This window comes from Stegodyphus dumicola, chromosome 12, assembly GCF_044657685.1.
Source record: "Stegodyphus dumicola isolate Sdum_Otavi_A_Nest chromosome 12, ASM4465768v1".
Lineage (NCBI taxonomy): Eukaryota > Metazoa > Arthropoda > Arachnida > Araneae > Eresidae > Stegodyphus > Stegodyphus dumicola.
In genome coordinates this window covers 90,201,896-90,223,549 of record NC_140779.1, presented here as the reverse complement: position 1 = coordinate 90,223,549, position 21,654 = coordinate 90,201,896, and the positions used below count along the sequence as shown (strand labels likewise).

At 35.0% G+C, this 21,654-nt stretch overlaps 1 protein-coding gene and 1 non-coding gene across 4 annotated transcripts in view; one reads left to right on the top strand and one right to left on the bottom strand.

Moving 5' to 3' along the window:
• The first annotated feature begins 13,080 nt into the window (after positions 1-13,080).
• Positions 13,081-13,218, top strand: LOC118195147 (U4 spliceosomal RNA). Its single transcript, XR_004759203.2, has one exon. It is a non-coding gene; the product is annotated as a U4 spliceosomal RNA (small nuclear RNA).
• Positions 13,219-16,586: 3,368 nt separating this feature from the next.
• The window catches only part of LOC118195146 (dynamin-like), a 120,567-nt gene continuing 115,499 nt past the window's right edge, over positions 16,587-21,654 (bottom strand). For all 3 annotated transcript variants that reach the window (XM_085806694.1, XM_085806693.1, XM_085806696.1), the window contains one exon: positions 16,587-18,226. In XM_085806694.1, the coding sequence (XP_085662820.1) occupies positions 18,163-18,226 (64 nt within the window). In that variant the 3' untranslated portion in view covers positions 16,587-18,162. The remainder of the gene's footprint in view (positions 18,227-21,654) is intronic.

The following is a 21,654-nucleotide window of genomic DNA, read 5'->3' as shown; positions in this document are numbered from 1 at the left end:
AAGGAGAAAATACCCTTTTTAAAGGGGACCCAATTGCCAAATCCTGGTGGTGAAAAATCATCATTCACCATCTTTTAGTTCGGGTACCACTGTAGAGTCATTAGGATTTTTCGGAGTCATTAAACTGAAAAATTCCGCAATGCCCTCTCAGGGACTTGAACCTGGACCTCTCGAATACACGCCGAGTGTGCTACCGTTCAGCACAAAGGAGGGAGAAAATACCTTATAGCCCATCCTCCTTTAATTTTTCTAACAAGTTTTAATTTTATTTTAATAAACACAGAAAACGGTAGGGTTTGAGATAAAACATAAAATTCATTTTATACTAAAAAAATTTTTATATGTCATTTCTTGTTATAAAAGAAAAATACATACCAAAAGTTATACTAAGAACTTGCACGACCTTTCTTAGGGGATACTACCTTACCACCATTCGTTTTTCCACTGTTGGGGGATCGGTCAACACTTAAGCTTCTCACTACTCCGCATTCATTGCATACAGGTTAGATTATTTGAATATGACAAAGTCACGAGGGATATTTGCCTAAGGGATGCCTTCGTAGAAGGATATTGTAAGGGAAACTGGTTCGTATTCAAGTTACACACGGAAAAACTATGAAAACCAACCATGCAGCCAGCCCGTTCGCCTTGGTTTGAACCAAAACCAGGTGAATTTCCAGCATTCAGCTGTCTTAACTACACACCACTGGTGAAACTATTTATTTATTTATTTATAATGTGTTTCGCTATTAGGCACTGCACGGAGAGCGAGGGATGCCCAGTTGAGGACTTTTTAACAGGAACTGGCTCTTAATGCACGTTACACACGAGGAAAAGCACGCAAATGTCCGTGCAGCCAGATCGTTCTCCTGAACTCGAATATCTCGAATACTGGTAATTCGGTCAAGTGCCAGTGTTCAGCGGCTTTTACTGTGCCACTGGGGGTAGGGAAATCAATTGAATGCAGAATATGGGCTGTTGCTGAAAGGAAAAGGTTAATATTTGTACTGCCTATAATGCTTTTCATATTTCCTTTTCTATTAGTAATTTAAGTTCTTACCTGTCCTCTAACTCTATTAAAAAATATTGCGGAATTTGTAACAAAGATTAAAATTTTACTCTATGAGCCTTTTGATCTGCAGATATGTCTACACGGCATCGTCATAATGAATCTGATGTGCGTTTGATTTTCGATTGCCAGAATCGCGAGACGTGATAAACAGCCTCATCGATGATCGCAGATAGTTTTTTTAATAAGTTTAAATTTTCTAAAACTTTTCTCACGGTTTGCGGATGTGATCGGAAGTGCACAGTAAATCCGCAGCGAAATACAAATATTGTAAACGGCATACTCTAAATCATAAGTGCAGATCTGTTGCAAAAGATAGAAATCGATAGCCTTTTTTTTATGTCGCCGAATAATAGCGAGGTGTGATCTTTAAAAATGGCGATTCCTGGAATAACTCCAATGTGTTTAAGTGTCGCTCATATTTTCGTGCAAGATCTCTTCCCTTTTGCAGTTCTTTAGTCGACATATTTAATATTTCACGACCATTGAGAAATGCAAAATTTGAATTTAATGTAGTAGAGCTGTTAAATCTCATTTTAATTTCTAATAAGGTTCGAGCCGCCCAACCGGTAGTGGTTAGCGTCACTGACTGCTATGCCGAAGGGCCCGGGTTCGAATCCCGGAGAAGGCATGGATGTTTGTAAATGGATAGTGTTGGTGTAGCATGGCGGCATTCTAAATATGCAGGGAGCCGAAAGTTCTTTCATGTGGTTTGGTGGAAGACTCTCGGACCAGTCCCCTGCCGGAATGCTCTCCATCAAAATTGGGGGTGAAACTGAGCAAAATCGCACTGTCACCTGAATGGTACTCAAGGCTGTTGCTAACGGCAAGCGTATTCTAGCGCTCCTTGCCACGAGGTATTTCGCGGGCTACGTCAGACAAGTGAGCATAAGCAACAGCAACAACAATAAGATTCGATCAAATACAATATTTATTGCCTTGGAAAACAGCCAAACAGGTTGAAGTGTTCGTGATTCGTTCTCGCACAGTTCATCAGATTGCTTGTTGCGCTCTACAATTCATTTATTTGTCAGAATAGGTTCAATTTCAATTTTTCGGCGACTGTTTTATTCTCTTATCTATTATTCCATAGGGTTTTCTCTCATTTCTTTTGCAAAGCTTTGAACAGACAATGCAACGGAAGGCGCAAGAACAAGTTCCTTTTGAATTTCGCCCACCAGCGGCCGAGCGGTAAAGTTGCTGAACACTGGTAGTTCGGTCCGAGGTTCGAATCCCGCGAACGGGCTGGCTGCATGGGCGTTTTCGTGGTTTTCCCCATGTGTAACGTGTATACGAGCCAGTTTCCCTTAGAAAGTCCTCCACGAAGGCATCCTTCCCCTTAGGCAGATAGCCCTCGAGGCTTTGCCATAATCACACACTTTTGAATTTCAATATTTACTCGATTAATTTCTCGAAGAATATTAGCTCAAATTGTCAGATTGATAATAAACCCAAAATTTTTCACAGTATGTTGCAGATGTCCTGCCACGTACTTTGATTCCGCATTAACAGAAAATTCTTTAATTTCCTTCAAGGATTTTACCACCTCCGGCGAATTTATTAAAAGGGCTTTCACAGCCACATATTTCGCCGTCTGGCTGCTTCCTCTCAAGTTGGTTTTTGAACACTTTTTCATAACCCATCGAACAGTAGATTCAACAAAAAAGTAAAATACTTTCTGGATAATTCCGAATATGTTAACTGCTTCCGGACATGATCATGCAGAATGCATACCGACAAGATTCAAGTAGTGAGCCAAACATGGCCCAAATTCGACCAGCTCATTCCTTTCTGTAATACTGGTTTGTACTCCTTTATAAGTACTGGCCATATTGCACCCGTTATCGTAAGACTCACCATGACATATTCTCCCATCTTTCCACCAACTTCTGTGTAATCAATAAAACTTTCTTTATTTCAAACACACAACTCGACTTCCTAGTTCTCATTCTTTTTCTAATCCAAGATTCAAGATATTTCAAATTTCCATACTCAAAATTTTTCTTTCATTCATTTGCAAACTCAAGATTTTATGTATTCGATCGCATACTCAAGATAACAAAATGGAACTTATGAACTTTTAACCCTTTTAAATAACTCTACAAACTACTAATTGAACTTATGTACTTAATATCTCTATGAAATCAAATTCCTATGAACACTTATGAACTCATAAAAACTGTAAATTCATCTCAGAAGTTATTACAGAACTTTCAAATTAGATTTAATTATTTTTTGTGTATATATCAAAATTTTTCTCATAACTTTATTTAATGTATAAATCGAAATTTCATGTATCGTACAGATTATAAAATTTAAATAAACATGGTGCCACTGAGTGAGCAATAAAGTTGAAAGTCGTCATGGCGGTACAGCTGCTCATCCAGTGGTCTCCTGTATTTCACACACATCATCACTTTTTTTTTTTTTTACTTATCGTATCATATGGCTCATTTCTTCCATATAGGATACATTTGGAACGCAATCGTTATTACGTAGTAATTGGCTTCTTTGATATCGTTTAAAATGCTATTTCGAACTCTTTTCGCCTTTACGTCAATAATTTCATTTTAATTGTCTTTGATAAATATGATACCTGTTCCTTTTTATGTCTTCTAATTGGTATTTGAGAGTTGAATTACGTTTGGCAAGCAGAGACATTAAATGGAAAATATCTCTTTGACTAGGTGAGGACACTGTGAACAGGCTGCTAGGGGTTTCATCAGACTTACGAGTGTGTTGAAAGATATACTACAACATTAACAACTATGTATAAGATCTCTCTCCATTTTTTCTTTATGCGAATTAGTCGCTCAATGTCGTGATCGATGCCTTGGCATGATTTCAATTGTTGTAATTAAATTTTCCACTTAATCGTGCTTTATCTGAGGACTTCAGATGCTTTGTGCTCAGATAATCTTTTTCAAACCTTTTCTCCAAGTAATGAATCCTGTATACGCAATGCTGATGTAGCGGCAGCGGCATGTTTCTGGTAAACCTTGAAGGATGTACAAAAATTTGCAGTTTTGGTTTAATAAGCCAAGATGTTTTAATAATTTCATTATTTGCCAATGCTCTGTACAGCACAGAAAATGTCAAATGTATACCTCACGTTCAGGGGACCTTTTAAGGTCTACGTTTACTGTATTTTTCAAGTTAATAATACAGCCTGACTGCTTAAAAATCGTTGCTGATAGTTTTATTTCTTCTGTAAATGGCCATCTGCCTGGGTGAGACAAATCAAAACACTTTAAGTCTTTTTCTTTCTGTAGCCCACCCTCACCTTATATGAGGAGATTCTTTATATCCTGGCTTCATGTTCTTCACCTCTTCGTTTGAGGTCGATGAAGAAGGTTGTTCTCCCAAATGCAAACTTGAAGACTGTTTGGGGATGATAGATGAAGATTCTTCATCTTGATCATGTAAATAGCAAGCAATAATAATGCCTTCTAGAATCGTAGTGTATCATCGGAAGGTACGGCAGGGTTTGACGGTTCAGCTCTTCCATGAAGCCATTTTTTAAAATCTTAGCTGCAATTTGTTTTCCCTGTTCCGCCTTGTCTTTGGCTCTTTTTCTAAAATTCGCTCTCGAGAGTTTTTTTCCCTCTAGGCGAACTCATGATTTCTTTTACCCTAAATGAAATACATTATGACTTGCATTAATAATTATAACTAAAAACTGACGTAACACTGGACAACCCTAGGGCCGCTTCCGCAGACGCGCACGCTAACTAAATAATTGCATCTCGCTAACTATTGTGCGGACTTTTATAAACAAGCATATTTAAAAAAACGAAAAAAAGTGACAAAAGAGCTCAAAACTAAAACGTATAAAATTAATAAATCAAACTTTAGAAAGCCAAAACGCGCATCATATTTCCGGGTAAAGTTTTTTCAAAGGGAAACTTAAAATGCCGACTGGCTACAAAAAATCTAAATGTCTTCTTAATTTTTTGAAGACATAGCCCACGCTGACGATCTGTTGCTCGAAATATATTACTTCAAATTATTTCATTCTTCCAGGGTTAATTTGTATTGGAAAATATTTACAATGCTTTTCTTCCATTTCCCAAGAGGCGTTGCCATGAGTAGAAGGCGCCTCGAAGCTATTTTTCCTTTTCTCATTGTAATGCGCCCTGTTTAGAGAAAGGACAACAGAATGACTTCAGGCGGCACTGACAGGGTCAGTCCAAGGTTCTTTAATACATTAAAGTAAGGCTACTATAAATCTCTAGTAGCTCTACATTAAAGTTTAGGCCAGGAACGGAACAACAGTGCCATTGGTTGCTAGTTATGACGTCGCCCGGGTGACAAGACACATCGGTCGACGTGTCTGCTGCATGATTTCGGTAATGATAAAAATGTGAATTAAAGCAAAATCATCTTTTTGTAAATAGTCAGAAGTACCGGGTATATACTTTCCAATTCAGTATTTTGTTACAGCAAATGTTTACTTTATGCTCGGAATTTGTAGGAATCTCTTTTTCCTTAAATATTTAATAGTAAGTTTCAGTAAAATTAGGTAATATTCCAACTACGATTAAACGCCACACTTGATTTTGCTGCCCGGGGCATAGATCTCGGCTTGTTCTTCCTAGATCTGGGACAGTATGTTATATGTCCACTTCTCTTTTCCAGATATGAGATTTGTGTTTTTATTCCGTTTAAACAATATACCTGTATATATAAAGAAACATATTTTCTTTTCAAAAGTATTACGTTTTTTTAAAACTACAATCATATCATAAGACAGCAGAATTTTATATTCTCCTTCTTTCTGCTTAGAGACAGAAAATTTGTGGAGCCAATATTTAAGTGAAGATTCAGGTTTCCAACCTTAATTTATTTTTAAAAAATACATTTTTAATATCACTTTAAAGCAAAAGCCATCATATCAGGTAAAAATTAAGTCTACAGTGAGAAAAAATTATTTGCATATAAGGTTATATTTAGTCCTGTGACATTACTAGACAGCTAATAAGTTAGCACTAGGTCTGAAACAGCATCACAAGACTTGGAAAGGTTTCGAACAACTTTTTTTTATGAAAGAGAACTTTGAACACAATGGGCACGACTTTGTGCTTGAAATAACCACTAATTGTGGCGAGGTAAATTATACGGCAACAATGAAATAAAATTTAAATGTTGATAACCATTCAAGACTACACAGAGATAATAACCTAAGCTATAGGCTAGCTCACCCTAACTTTACACCGCTGCGTGAGTTTATATCAATCAAGGAGGTTAGAATAGAAGAGGCGAAGGTTCAACTCAAACCGTGAATTTTGACAGCCATGTTACTACTGCTGTTGTGACTTATGGCTGCGATTATCGAAAGCGGCTGCACGTTCGCAGCGCTCTGTTAAAAGGTGAAAAACATTCCTTTCCCCTTAGTGATTATCAATTAAATTACTTTGAAATAGTGTTTTTTCTCCAAAACTTACACCTTTTCCAAAGATTTTCAGCTCCGATGTTGATGAGAATGAAACAGCGGACAATGTTGAGGATATACTACGAAAGCCTGGAATTTTAACATAAGTACCCTTCTTTCATCTAAACTAAATCAAATTTCTATAAATAAGTGCCTTTAAATCAATTAATTTAAAATTTTCATCAGTTTTTAGCATTAAACAATACTTGAAACTGCTCATTGCTTGTGGCTTCCTTTGTGGTTACAATTGCAAACAGACACCAACGTTATCAGTTCACGTCTGTCACCACCTACAAAGCCCCCCTTATCTTGTTTGAGGGATCTCGTGAAAGGGAAAATTGGGGAATTGGGGCATCACGCTACTTCTCTCTCGAATCTTGTTTTCCCTTTTCTTAGATGGCTTAAATATATTTTCGCCTTTAAATAATATTATACCTCACGAATTTTTTTCTCATACTGTCCCTTGCTATCTGTTCAATGTCCAAATGTAAGGGATGGATTATTCTTCATTGCCTTAAATAAATTCTTAGAACTATGAGCTTATATAAAAAACAGTGTGCCTCAATGTGTTAAACTAGCATTAATTAACTAGTAATAAATTATGATAGTAAAATAATTAAACTTGTAATAAATTATGATAGTTAAATTAATAAATACTATGTTTAATTTATGTTTCTAATACACACCGTAATTTTCAAACACACACACACACACACACATATATATATATATATATATATATATTGTGTGTGTGTGTGTGCGGTTGTGGTCTTATATTGTGTACGGTTCCATGTTTTTTATCTGCTGCTGTTTTTTTGAAAAATGTATGAAAATGTCGGGAACGAAAACAGCATAAGTTACTTTAGTTAAAGTAATATATACTTTTGTCTGATTTTATGGGTCTTTTGCTTTGTGTCTCAAGATGCAAGCATACATATTGCTTTGTCTTCCATGTTAAATACCTTGATACAAAGCATTTTAACTGTCACCTTCCCCCCCCCCAGTATCATATCTATTCAGCACTACCAAACACACTCACCTGAGACACTATTTATTGTAAATGAAGACAGCTTCTTCTCCTTTTAGCTACACACTTATGGACACAATCGTTTATTTTCTACTTCTTTTCCATTTCTTTCTATAGGCACTTTTTTCCCTCTATTATTTTTGGGCCATTTACGTTAAATTTTATTTTGTCCTATCTTTTCTTCCTGGCCTTTTGAACTCGTACAAAATGAACGAAGTTCCTTTTTACTCTCCTCTTAAATCTGAAATTCCCTACCTTTCCTTCGCGCCCATCGGTGCAGAAAGACTTAGCGGGTGCAAAACAAGACATCTGTCTACTTTGTCTGTCTGTCTGCTGTGACTTATGAAAGGAAATCTGTCATTGCAACATTTTTCATCATGTAGTCCATTTAGTAAATGCAATTATAAAAAATTATCTCTGTGTAAGATATATACATTCGGGGGAAGTAAAATAAATGCTGCTGAATCTGTTCGACAGTTGTACACAAAACCCATTTTATTCAAAGGGCAGTAGGAAAAAAAACACTACAACACATGTGATATATACTAATTCAGAAGTCAAACAGCAAAAATCAGCGTTATATTTTCAAATTTTCACAGGACTAGTTTCGATTATATTACCGAACCACCATCTTCAGCTGCAAAAGCGCAGATGAACGAGATAGGATATAATGATTAGATAAGATAAGAAAGCCCGGGCAGAGAATAAGTTAGTGGCGCCATCTGTTGATGAAACCAGAACTAAAACATAATTTCTTTAAAGGCCGACGGCAAAGATGGATTGGAATTAGGATCCTTAACTAGAACAGAAAGATCTTTTTGAATGTGATATGCCTCTAGAACAGATGGCGCCACTAGCTTATGCTCTGTCCAGGCTTTCTTATCTAATCATTATACCCTATCTCGCTCCTTTGCGCTTTTGCAGCTGAAAATGGTGGTTCGGTAACATCGAAACCAGTCCTGTGAAAATTTGAAAATATAACGCTGATTTTTGTTGTTTGACTTCTGAATTGGTATTTGTTCGGCGTGTTATTGTGTCTTAATTATGATATATAGTTTATGGAAACAATTATACCTCTGTTTTTGGATATATAAGCTGTAATAGTATATCCCATTGGATCTAAAAGCAGAAAGGTATGTAAATTTATACCTTTTCATAGATATTTATTTCTGTGTAAAATGTACATTTCAAAATATGTTGAAATACTTGTCAATTTTGTATGTCCTAGAATTATTAAAAGATAAGCCAAAATACTTGTCGTATTTAACCATTTGATTATTACATTTAAAAATTAAATTTTATATGTATGTAAGGTTCAGTAAGTAATCTGAAGTTAAAAAAATACTTGATTGCAAATTTCTAGAAATGATAAATATATTTATAATGAATATCTTATTATACTTATGTACTGTTTTATAAAGAAGAAACTGTTACTAAATGTTTCTAAATCAATGAAAGGAATTTACTTTTCTGACGGTTTATTATTTTGTATGTAAAATTATTAGGATATTTATTCTCTTTTTCTAGTTTTCTTCTTAATCGTCTTTAATACATCATTTTTTTTTCACTTAAATGGCCAAAGGTATATTTGAACTATAATTGAATATAATTTACTTTTATAAACATCTTTAGATACCTTTGTAATCAATTAGGAACAGCTGTACTGTGGTATTGTGCGTACTGTCATAATTTTTAATAAAAATGGGCATGATTTTTTTGTTGTTGCATTTTTCATTCAATATCAGACAAAGACATTTTCCAATTACAGGCAGAAATTTTCTGATCAGAAAAGCATTAGAATTAGATTAGAATAGAATTTAAATTTTTTAAATGGAACTTGCAGATGCACTTAGCTGAGCAACCATCTAAATCCACCATCCCTTAATTAGCTGTCGCTTTTGACATGTATCAGGCAAATCTATTTGCTGTTTATTTTTATATCTATTTGTTTAGCATTTTAGATGATTTAGAGCATTCAGATGTGAATTTCTGTTTTAGTGTATTGAAATTTAAGAAGTTTTAGTATGATTAATACTTACTTGAAGTATTAAGTATCCTAAAATAAAATATTCGTATCTCTTAAACATTTGTATGAGAAATGATTCTTTAATAAATCATGATAAATCAGAAATATCACTTCTTAAAGGAGAAACTGAAAAATATACCCAACAGGTTGCTAATAAAACTTAAACAAGTCTTTGAAGTATGCACAAACATCATTTTTAAAGGCTTTTAATGTTATACACAAGCATATATATTTCGAAATATTTCTTAATAATTTTCTGTACATAGTAAATTTTGGATATAATCTTCATTTCTTAAAAACAAACATTTAACAAAAGCGAATCATTACATTACCAATTTAACATATTTTTACTGAAAAATACATGCACGGAACACACTGCCGTAATGCAGTGTTTTGACATTACAAACATGGACGCCGCTTGTTAGGTAGGGTTTCATTCCCCGATAGTGGAGCAAACTGCGCACCCTCCCTCCTCGAAATCAATCGACTGCGAGAGATATGCAAAGCCAGTATTATTATAATTAGCTAGAGCAGCGTCAAAGAAAGCTACGCGAGTGCCAGCTCTTGATCCAAAAGACATTAGCTTTTAAATACATTATAATTTAATTTGCAGTCTGTTGAAGACTACGGAAAGAAGTTAAAGTAAAGATCAAAATCGTAATAACTGGATTAGTTTAACATAAGAACTTTTCGTGAATATATCACAATTTGTTTCTAGTCTGACAATTCACAGTCAGGTAATGACGCAAATAAAATGTTTCAGTAATCTAATATTTTGACTCACTTGCTTGAAGAATCGTCAGATGAATAATTTTGAGTCAAAAATAAACCATCTGCTAGAGAAAAAGAATTAATTTCTCAAATGAGTATGATTTCGCAGTTCTTTATTTTTTAGGAAAACAGTGCATTTCATTATGATATACTTTTCTCACAGTCTGTTAAACTTTTTTGAAATACTATCTCAAGGTTCCTGAATAAATTTTACCACCCTCTTTCCCGTAAGTGATTCTGCACTCAGGTGTAGAATATATGTCATTTGAAACATCCGTGAATTTATAAAAATGCTGCAAATGCTCATAAAATTATAAACTGGATATGTTGTTATAAAACAGGATAAAGATTTACAATTGTCAAGAACTGCTTTTACTACATTTATTATCGCTCAGTTTCAGCAATTAAAGAATGATTAAATCTGTAATAAATTCAATGAATAGTAACACTTTATATTTAATTCAATGAATAGTAGTATTTGCATGCACTCTAAGAACTGATTATTTGTAGGTCTAAACGGAAGATAAATGCACACGAAAGTAACACAATGGTTCAAAAATCTGCTAAAAGCATTTGCCATCAATAAAATTGCTTTGTAGTTATTTAGTGATTAAATTTATGGATGTGTTACACAAATTAGCTCATTTGTAAAATGATGTGTCTGAACTAGATGGGATATTCCTATGCAGGAACATCCAAAAAACTTAGAAGCAAATTTCATCTTCAAAATTATTCAGAATCCGAAATCAGAAATAGTAGGGATTTCTGCGATTCCGGATTTCAGATCATCAGTTTAAATCTAGTAAGATGATATGCAGATAGGGCAACATTGGGGCTTCGCTTATTATTTATGCCAGATAGCAGAATTTAGGGGCGGCAAAATTTTAGAATTTAAAGTTGCACTGAATATTAGGGACGGTGAAATTTTTAGAATTTAGGAGAGACACCGACCAATAGAATTTAGAGGCGGCAAAATTTTTAGAATTTCGGACCCGCAGAGATTGCACAGAAGGAGAAAACGCGCGATGCCGTTTTTGCCTTACCCCACAACACTCAAGGGTTGAAAATGTAATCCTGACGTAGGCACTGGAGATTTCTCGGTGACCAGGAGAAAACTATATAAGCCCGAAGACAGCAGCAGTTCTCAATTGTTTAGTTCAGAGATGAATTCGGAGTATTGAGCTATCCGTGAGAGCTTCGCATTTTAGATGCACTTTTTTTTGCAAGCACTGTTAAGTAAGTTTAGATACACTGTTAAGTGTTTCTTTTGTAAAAATAAATTTTATCACGATATCAACGGTTCTTTGTACATTCAATCTATTACAAACCCGTACGCAAGTAACAATTTTTGGTGTCAAGAGCGGGGTTGAATGCCGGTGACAAGAGCGATGGAAGAGCAACTAAGACGGCTCATGGCACCCTTTGCTGCATTCAAAGAAGAGATAAAAGACGGACAAGAATGCATTACAGAAGGGATAACAACTGTTAAAGAAGAGATGAAAAGGGCCAAAAGGAGATGAAAGCGGGGCAAGAAGATACGTAAGCGGGACAACAATCCATTAAGGAAGGGATGAAAGGTATTCAGGAAAGGTGGAAGGAACTGTCAAATCAGTTCAAGAAAAGATTGAAGCAGGCGGACAGGAAATAGAAAGAGAAATTTACCTCCAAAATAGAAAACAATTCAAGGCGATGGAAGGCAGAATAGACATTTTTAAAATAAAGTTGGAGAAACTGAAGAAAGATATTCTGATGATGAACAACGAATCGGAGAAAGTCTCTTTTGTCAAACAACAAACTGAAGAGACAGTTTCAGCTGTCGTCAAAGAAGCTGACAGCTCAAAGAAATTCACAGTGATAGCAAGAAGCAATTCTAAGGTTTTAAATTTTTACCCATGCCTTCTTGAACCCCTCTACATCTGTCCATCTATGATGGAAAGACCTTCTGGCAAGTATATAAGACTTAATTCTCTATAGTGGCGGACACATATGGATGGGATTCCCAAGCTAAGCGCTCCCACCTTGTCGCTTCTCTGAGACCAAACGCAACTGATATCCTGCAAACTCTCCCCGAAAACCAGAGCTAGACTTCGAAACTCTATCCGGCGCGTTGGAGCTGTGCTCTGAGGAGAAGTGTTTAAAAGATTACAACAGGCTTTAATTAAAATCCCGTCGACAGAAGTCCACGGAAACAGTCCATGAACTTGCCACGGATTTTGAAAGCCTGTTTCATCTCCCCTTTTCGGACTACCCAACTAAAACAAGGTAATCCTGTCCCTTGAGTACTTTATCGATGACATCCGGGATCCTGACATATAGAAAGCCCTGCGAATGGCGGATGTCAAGAACCTAAAGAGAGCTTTAACACTTTCAGTCCAAATTTATTTGTTTATTTCAACTGTTTGATTTTTTATGCATTCTTGGTAATTATCACAAAGAATTGAAAAATATCATTTTAAACATTTTATTTTAAAATGGGGGATTCCAGGGTCCTGGGATAAATATGTTCCACTGGATGGGAATGAAGGGACATATGTGTCCCATTAGTAGTAAATTGATGCCACATAAAAAAAGAATCAAAATACACTATTTTTATTTTCATAACTTATGTGTGATAAGTAAAGAAAAACCAGAAACTAAACAACTCTAAAGACGTAGCACATGCTCGCCTTATAATAAACAAATTCACTAAGCCTCTATAAGAAGATGCGCGAGACAATTTTGTAATGGGGATGTTGCCCACTACCTATGGGACATCAAGCTTTGCGCAGAGGCAGTGTCATAGCCGATGAGGTACTACCGAGGCGTGACTATTGCTAGTTGAAAACCTATGGGACATCAACTATGTAATACATTTTGATGCGTGTAATTCCCTCTTCTATAATTATCTACTGGGACTTATATAACCCATTGGCACTGAAAGGTTTAATGTATGCCACGAAATTCGAGGCAGCCCTGCAAGCAATTTGTAAAGACCACCACCCAATCAGAGCTGCTGAAGTCCAGCAGACAGTCGATGAAGTGATTACTTATATAGACGATTTGACTAGAAAAATCAATGATCTGAAGAGGAATATCAGTGACAAGAAACTGACCCTAAAGTGCTACTGCGGTGCTGAACTGAACGTTCTGCAGTACGAAGAAACTGCAGAACACTCCAAGGCAGGGAAATTAAGAGCGCTCCCAGCAAGGAGAGAAACTAGTAGCCAGCTCGCGGTGGAGAATGCCAGATATTGAGAAGCCCCATTTTAAAGCGCTTCAGGTTTCTGCAATGATTGGCGGCAATAATGGACTCTTCAATAATAGGACATATAAACTGAGTTCCTTGCAATATGATCATCGATACAGGAGACAATGTTACCATCATCCGAAAAGATTTGGCTCAACACCTGGAAAGTAAATTCAACTGGATGCCGCCTCTAGACTGCTTCTGGGGATAAAATGGACATCGATGGAAAATTAAACGTTAAGATCACATTTAGGAATGCCGCCTACCATCGTCATAAGTAGCAAATATTACAGACCCTTGCAAACTCGGATTAGACTTTCTAAAGAACAATTTTTCCTTGGACTTAAGTCATTAGGAAAGGCGAAGTGCTTGCAGCACGTACTCCAGTGGCTTGCGTTAAACGAGCCAAGAGTTCTCCACAGTCTGTGTCTTTTGAAAGCGTAACATCAGGGTTATTGCAGAATGCGAAACTAGACGATGAAAAGAGAAGCATTACCCTCTAGACTGCTTCTGGGGATAAAATGGACATCGATGGAAAATTAAACGTTAACATCACATTTAGGAATGCCGCCTACCATCGTCATAAGTAGCAAATATTACAGACCCTTGCAAACTAGGATTAGAAATTCTAAAGAAATAATTTTTCCTTGGACTTTAAGTCTTTAGGAAAGGCGAAGTGCTTGCAGCACGTACTCCAGTGGCTTGCGTTAAACGAGCCAAGAGTTCTCCACAGTCTGTGTCTTTTGAAAGCGTAACATCAGGGTTATTGCAGAATGTGAAACTAGGCGACGAAGAGAGAGAGAAGCGCCGCAGAGCATGCTCTTCAAGAATCTGAAAATGTTTTCTCCCGTTCATCTTCTGACGTAGATAGAAGCAATCTGACTCATAATTGATACAGGAGATCATCCACCAATCAAGCAGCATCTAGAACGTCTACCGATTGCTAAACAGGAACATGCAAGAAAACTTCTAAAGAATATGCGAGAAAGCGACGCTATTGAGTCTTCAGAACGTCCATGGGTCTCTAGTATCGCCTTAATCCGAAAGCTGAATGATTCGATTAGATTTTGTGTTGACTATCGTCGGCTGAACGAAGTCATGAAGAAATACAACTATCCTCTTCCTAAAAATGACGACATTCTGGAAGCAAGTGGTTTTCGAAGCTTAATTTAAAGAGTGGATATTGGCAGGTAGAGATAAACACCGATGACTAAGAAAAGACAGAATTTACTACTGGACAAAGACTTTAGCAGTTCAAGGTAAAATTGGTGCCAATTTTGCGATGGTTGTGCAGGTTGGAAAGGACTGAAGAAAGACAACCGAGGGAACTACAGCGTTACAATGCAAGAGCGACTTTTGAATGCATCGGCCTTTGACATCCTGGGAACTCTACCACGAACTGCTGATGACAACCAACACATCATCGTTGTTATTGATTACTTTCATAAAGTGGCAGCGAATCCTATCCCTGATCATTAGGCTGTTATGGTAAGCACAGGTAATTAATGATTTCCAGGTTTGGTTATTTACAGGTAATTAATGGTTTCCAGTAGTTCCAGGTCACTCTTCAGTTACATTCTGGTGAAGGAAGGGATTTTATCTCGGCTGTAATTAATGAACTACGCGAGCTACTAGGCGACGACAAAAATCAAACGACACCTTTAAATTCCCCAGTCAGACAGCATGGTAGAGAGGTTTAGTCCAACCATCCTTAATACCTTCTCGCTGATGGTTTAGAGAAATCAATTGGACTGGGACCAGAAGTATATCTCTCAGTGGCCTATCGCAGTGCTGTCTATTAGACTACCAGCTATTCCTCATCCCAGATGCTCTTCGGTCAGGACCTTCGTCTGCCCTTGTGATTTCTGACTCCCATACGCCAAAAATTAACCAGTGTATTTAATTTCAAAACTACTTTCTGATGTCATTTGCAGTTTGCCTTGTCGATCGGTTAACTAAGAATAAATTGAGGAAATACGTTTACATGAAGTACAGCAAAAAATGTGTATAATTTAATAGGCCGTACAAGAAAGTCATGTGGACTTCACATCAGACTTTTTAAAAATGGGTTTATAAGCTAAAAATGAAATATTATAAGTGCGCACACACTTCTGATCTCTTTCCAAAAAATATTCGTCACTTTTCTTCCATATAAAACTTCTAGCATTTCAGTACTATAAAAGCCACCTAAGCCATAAGTACTATAAGCCAGATACTATAAAAGCTTTCAAATGTCATTACATAACAAATGTTCAGAAAATGATAAACAGAATTGAACCTTATGAACATGTAAGCATTTTGAAAAATATAATTGAATCAATATCTTTGATAAAGGCCACACATCTCTTAAAACACGATTAAAAACTACTTCTGAATATGTAGCTTAAAGGAATTGTAAGCTATAGCTAATGTTTCAGAAAATCAGCGGAAGAAGTTATCATGATTCATTTTTAGAATATGCGTCAACTGATAATACTGAGACAACACGATTAAAAACTACTTCTGAATATGTGGCTTAAAGCCTAAAAAAATTGTAAGTTTTAGCTAATGTTTCAGAAAATCAGCAGAAGAAGTTATCATGGTTCATTTTTAGAATATGCATCAACTGACAATACTGAGACAACACATATAAAAACTGAATTTAATGTTATAGAAAGTGTTAAAAGAGTTGGAGAAACTGATAATAAAAGTGATAAGAAAAAAAGTGATGACATATAAGTACCAATGAAATGTAGAAAAGTTCTGCAAATTCTGCAAAAGTGAAAGGTACTGATTCATTTATTAATTCTCTCATTCATTTTCCAATTACATTGTATAGGCCCCACCAACAGAATCGGATGGTCGCATGATGGTTTAAGATTGGATATCACTTATTTATAGCAGTGACAACACTCCTGTAAGAATTGTTAAGAATTACTCATATACATAAAAAAACTGCTTTAATTCTTTTAAGGGTGTAGAACCATTTCATGGACTTGGATATGATTTTTCCAATAAGTTCTCATAAATAAAAATTATAGCATCATAATATGGATATAAATGAAAGCATCAAATAAGAATATATTTATTTGAAGAATAATAAATAAATGCTACATTAAGGCATTACATCTTTCGCCTGTTGTTCAACTGATAAATCTCATGTAATTACGAAATGGAAATGCTGTGTTTCACACGCACAAAACAACTTATTTAAGTTTAGAATAAGACTAACAAAGAAATTCACTCAATAATGCTAAAAACAAAACATCATAAATATGTAAATAAAACAATAACATTTAAAAATAAATCACACACTGTATATTTACATTTTTTAAAACAAAAACTAAACAAATATTCAAACTGTAGTCATTTGTACAATATTACTTACATTAAACATATCATTGCGTGATGCACTTTCCAGCAGTGCTTCTATAATGAATTTGGCCACTGACCTCCCGTAAAGACAATATTTTGATTGAAAAATAGTTTATGCTCCATTTCAGGTTTTCTACTCAGTGTCAAAGTTAAGTACAAAAACGTGATCGAAAGTCACATGACTATGATATATATATATGAATGAAGTATGAATATCTCACTGTGCCTTAAACTTTATATTCAGACAATGCGCATACAGCATTAGTGTCACATGGTGATGATATATGTGATTTTTTTTGTGATATATATTTTTCTGAAACTTGATTAAAATTCAGATTTCAATATTAACCTGTGATATGAGCCGATCAATTTCTAAAGAATAATAGTATATAAATTATTTTGAGAATTCTATAGCTTTAATGAAAACGAAAATTAAGAATCAAGGATATATCTAAGTTAAAAAATTTAATATTAAAAAAATTCATTGAAATTCATTAAGCGATGCTACCACCACATGTTTCTAGTCACACAAATTCTTTATTTTAATGAATAATTTTTTTAACGAGCATTTCATCTTGAACGTTGAACTATATACGGACTAGAGAAATGGTGTTTCCTTTTATGCTATTCAAATTCAGTGTATGTTCTCCTTTTCCAGCTGTAAGAGAAGTCTTCATTCATCACAAAAAGCCATCTTTTTCTTTGACCCCTTTTCAAACACACAATTTATTTTGGATTATTTAAAATAATTGAATTTTATTTTTTAATTTTTGAGTGCAAAATAAACAATGAGAGTGTTCTCTCACTAATAAATATTTGATGACCAAGAAGCAGAAGACATTTAATATGGAGTGAGTGAAGACAGTTTGGTAAGCACATAATATAATTTTAAATTATGAACTGCTTTATATTTTTAAGGGTATTTTTTTGGGGGGGGGGAGAAATCTTTTGTAACATGAGAGGCATGATTTTTGATGTTCTTATCATAAATACTTGCAAAAGGAAAGTAAAAGCCTGAAATGGCAGGAATTTCGTTGTCATCTTCAGAAAACCAGAAATGGGACACGAGAAAAACAAGCAGGAAAAATGTTTGCTGACAAAATAGCATAAGGGGAAAAAATGCACAATTTTTAAAATAATAAAACAATAATAAAACAGGCATTCATTTCTTTCACAAAACTATTTCTTTATACACGATAGAGATCAGTGGCAGGAATGATGTCTAATAATTCAGATCTTTCATTTATATACATGGTATTCAAATAAGACGTCCCATCTGAGGTCTGTCTGGTATCCGAGGTGGAATGAGCGGTTGTGGTCGCCTATAATTTAGAAAATATATATTAGTGAATTATTTACATTTCAACATTTTCACAAAAGGGTGCATTTACTTATTTTGAATGCGTTGTATAGTCATTGAATTAAAAGCAGGTAATTCTTACTGATTTATAGACAGTTTTACATGCATTTTGCATTATCAACAAATCAGAACACAGAAAGTCTATATGTAAAAAACCAACATAGTATACTAATAATGGGGGAGGAGTCAAAACAGAAAATTTCAATCTTCTGAAGTTTGAAAACATAAATGGCATTCTGCTAACCTTCCAAATAAATAAAAGATGCATTGTAAAATTTGTCAAATTACAGAGACTTAAATGGCTTGGCCATCTGGCTAGAATGAATGAAGATAGTTGCTACAAGAAAATGTGTCTGGCAAAGCCCCTGGGAAATGGACCTCAGGGCAGACCACCGCTAAGATAGATTTATTGTGTTGAAAAAAAATCTTAATATTTTTTAAAGTTAAAAACTAGAAAACAGTTGCCAAAAGAACAGCGAGATGCCTGGAGAAGGCCAGGGCCCACACAGAGCTGTCAAGCCACAGAAGAAGAAAAGATGGTATCTGGAGGACAGGAGATAAAGTTACAAGTTTTATATATTTATTTATTAAGTGATAAACTAACATCAATATTTTTCTTCATAAAAAAACTATTTACAAAGCAGACTTTTGTCTTCATCAATCTGAAAAATTGTGGTAAGATTTATTATTTATAATTCTGGCTTAGGAATCAGCCACTTAAAGTATGAGATTAGATCTAATTCAAATATGATTTTTAACATTTATGAAATTTATACATATTATCTCAGTACAATATCTGAAATCTGGAATCATCAGGACTTCAAAAATTACAGAAATTTTCTGATTTTAGATATCCAGTTAAAAACGGTAAGATATGTAGAAATTATAAAATTAACAGTTCTATACATGGAACTGTTAATTTTATAATTTCTACATTCTTCTCTATAAAATAATGACGGATTTATGACTTTGGGGTAATGAGGTAAATAAATAAAAAAAAAAAAAAAAAAAAAAAAAAAAGGCTCAATACTTGTTTGTTTTATTGAACATTTCTTTCAACGTTAAGTTGTTAAACCTTTTCTTTTCTTTTTCTTTTTTTTGAGGGTGTATGTGTTGTACTCTTAACTTTATAATTTAACACTCTTTAATATTTCGGATAGGTATAATTTCTTGTTCAGTTACAAAGTTCCACTGTTCAAGTAATGTAATTGCTACATCGAAAATGTTCGCTAAGCTTTATGATTTTGGTCACTATCTATAGCGTTTTTTCTGGTTTTAAAATCATACTGCAGACTTCACCGTCATTAACTGATGGCTGACTGTCATCGCAATGGAAAAGCTGTTATATTATCACTTCTCCACAAATTCCATTAATTAAAAAAATTTCCTCTTCTGCAACATTCAAATTTTATACCAAAATAAGGTTGCTCTTTTGCTAATCTTGAAATCGCTTAGGGGCTGTTCATGCTGGGGTTTACTTGAGGTAGCAGAGTCATCTTGCTCAGCTCCAAAACAAGTTTTCCCCCATAGCAGAACTCCATGTATAGAGGAGCTAGTTGACACATGGAACAAACTCCGTTAGCTAAGAGGCCCACCAGCGGCTGAGCGGTAAAGTCACTGAATACTGGTAGTTCGGTCCTGGGTTTGAATCCCAGCAAATGGGCTGGTTACATTTTTGAGGTTTTTCCCCATGTGTAAAGGGCTGTTCAGACTGGGGTTTATCTGAGCTAACGGAGTCAGTTCCATGTGTGGGCTAACTCCATTATGCACGCAGTTCAGATTTTTCAGCTCGCTGCCCTATGGGGAAAAACTGGTTTTGGAGATAGGTCGGCTAAGTCAGTTATCCCCGTTAGCTCAGATAAACCCCAGTCTGTATGGCCGTTTACATGTATATGTGCCAGTTTCCCTTTGAAAATCCTGCCCACAAAGGCATTCCTCCCCTTAGTCAGATAACCCTCGAGTGCTTTGCTGTAATTAAGTAAACCAAACCAAAATCACTAGCTCAGATAATGTGTGAATGGCCCTTTACATCTGAAATGCACCAACACATTGTTACAAATAGCAAGTACCAAATATGCTTTTGCTTTGAAGATCCTGTTACAGTTTCATGATTAATCTTTTTGGTATTAATGAAAATTCAAACTTTAATTTTGATAAAACAGCTGTAATAATAATGGTCTGCAAATATAGCAAGCTGGAACAAATTTGTTACGGAAGACTGCAATCTTATGTTAATTCAGCTGAATTTCTTCCTAATCTAATTCTTTCTCTCTTGCCATTGTTATGCCAACAAAAGAGAACAAATATAGCAACATTCCACTTTAAATAAATGTGTCTTAGGGATTTAGTTACTGTTTAGGTCAGACAGGAGAAGAAAAAATATTAACCTTGAACTTGAAAAACAGAGTGTCTAGCAAGCAGCCAAATAGTTATTTATTTTTCAAAGTGACCAACGATAGATATGCTAAATGGTTATGTAAAGTTTGTTAATTAACATACATAAATAAATAAATTAACATTTACCAAAGGCATTAAAAGCTACTGCTAAAGTGTTTTATGTACTTCTTTCTCAAGAGAGGTTTTTATATTTTATGTTTAGTCTGGCTGAGTATCTTTTCATTATTGTTTTATTCTACCAGAAGACACTGTATTTTTCATATATCTTTTAAATTTTGATTCTTTCCTGATTTGCAACATTAAATCTGAAAAGTACAATACCATGAAGGATGCATCCAACTGAACCAAAATGATCACAGGAATACAAATGTAATGATTAACAACAAAGCATATATGCATATCCTATGCACATGTACTGGAAAATGGTAAAACAGGAAATAATGCACAGCTGGTATGAAGCATTAAATTTGACTGCACTAAAATTTTTTATTTAAAAATGGATCTACTATGCACTTCTATTATGAACACAATAGAAGCATGACCAAGTTTCAAGTTTTGAAGTAGAATTATAAGTCAATAAGTTTTCAAACCAAAGCTTCAGAATTTGTGCTAAAGGAAATCAATCAGTTCTCAGTTATGGTTTTTGGTGAGCTTAGGAGACATGATCTTACAATATACTCACAATAATCTCAAATACACGAACAAATATATGACAGACATCTGCTTTACATAGCTAAAAGTGATCATACAGCCATATCAAACACATTAATATAACAGCAACCATTAATGTCAACAGAGCTGGTGTGGTGGCACTGGGCAGGAAAATGTTTACAATCTAGAAAAGGAATTATACTGCAGAATCATGAAATGACTAAATTTTTAGAAAAGTGTCAAGCAGAAAAATTTAGATCCCACAAAGATTTCCCCTGGGGGGGGGCAAAATGCTTAGTGCCGGCTCTGAATGTCAATATGTATTATGACAACTTGTCTACA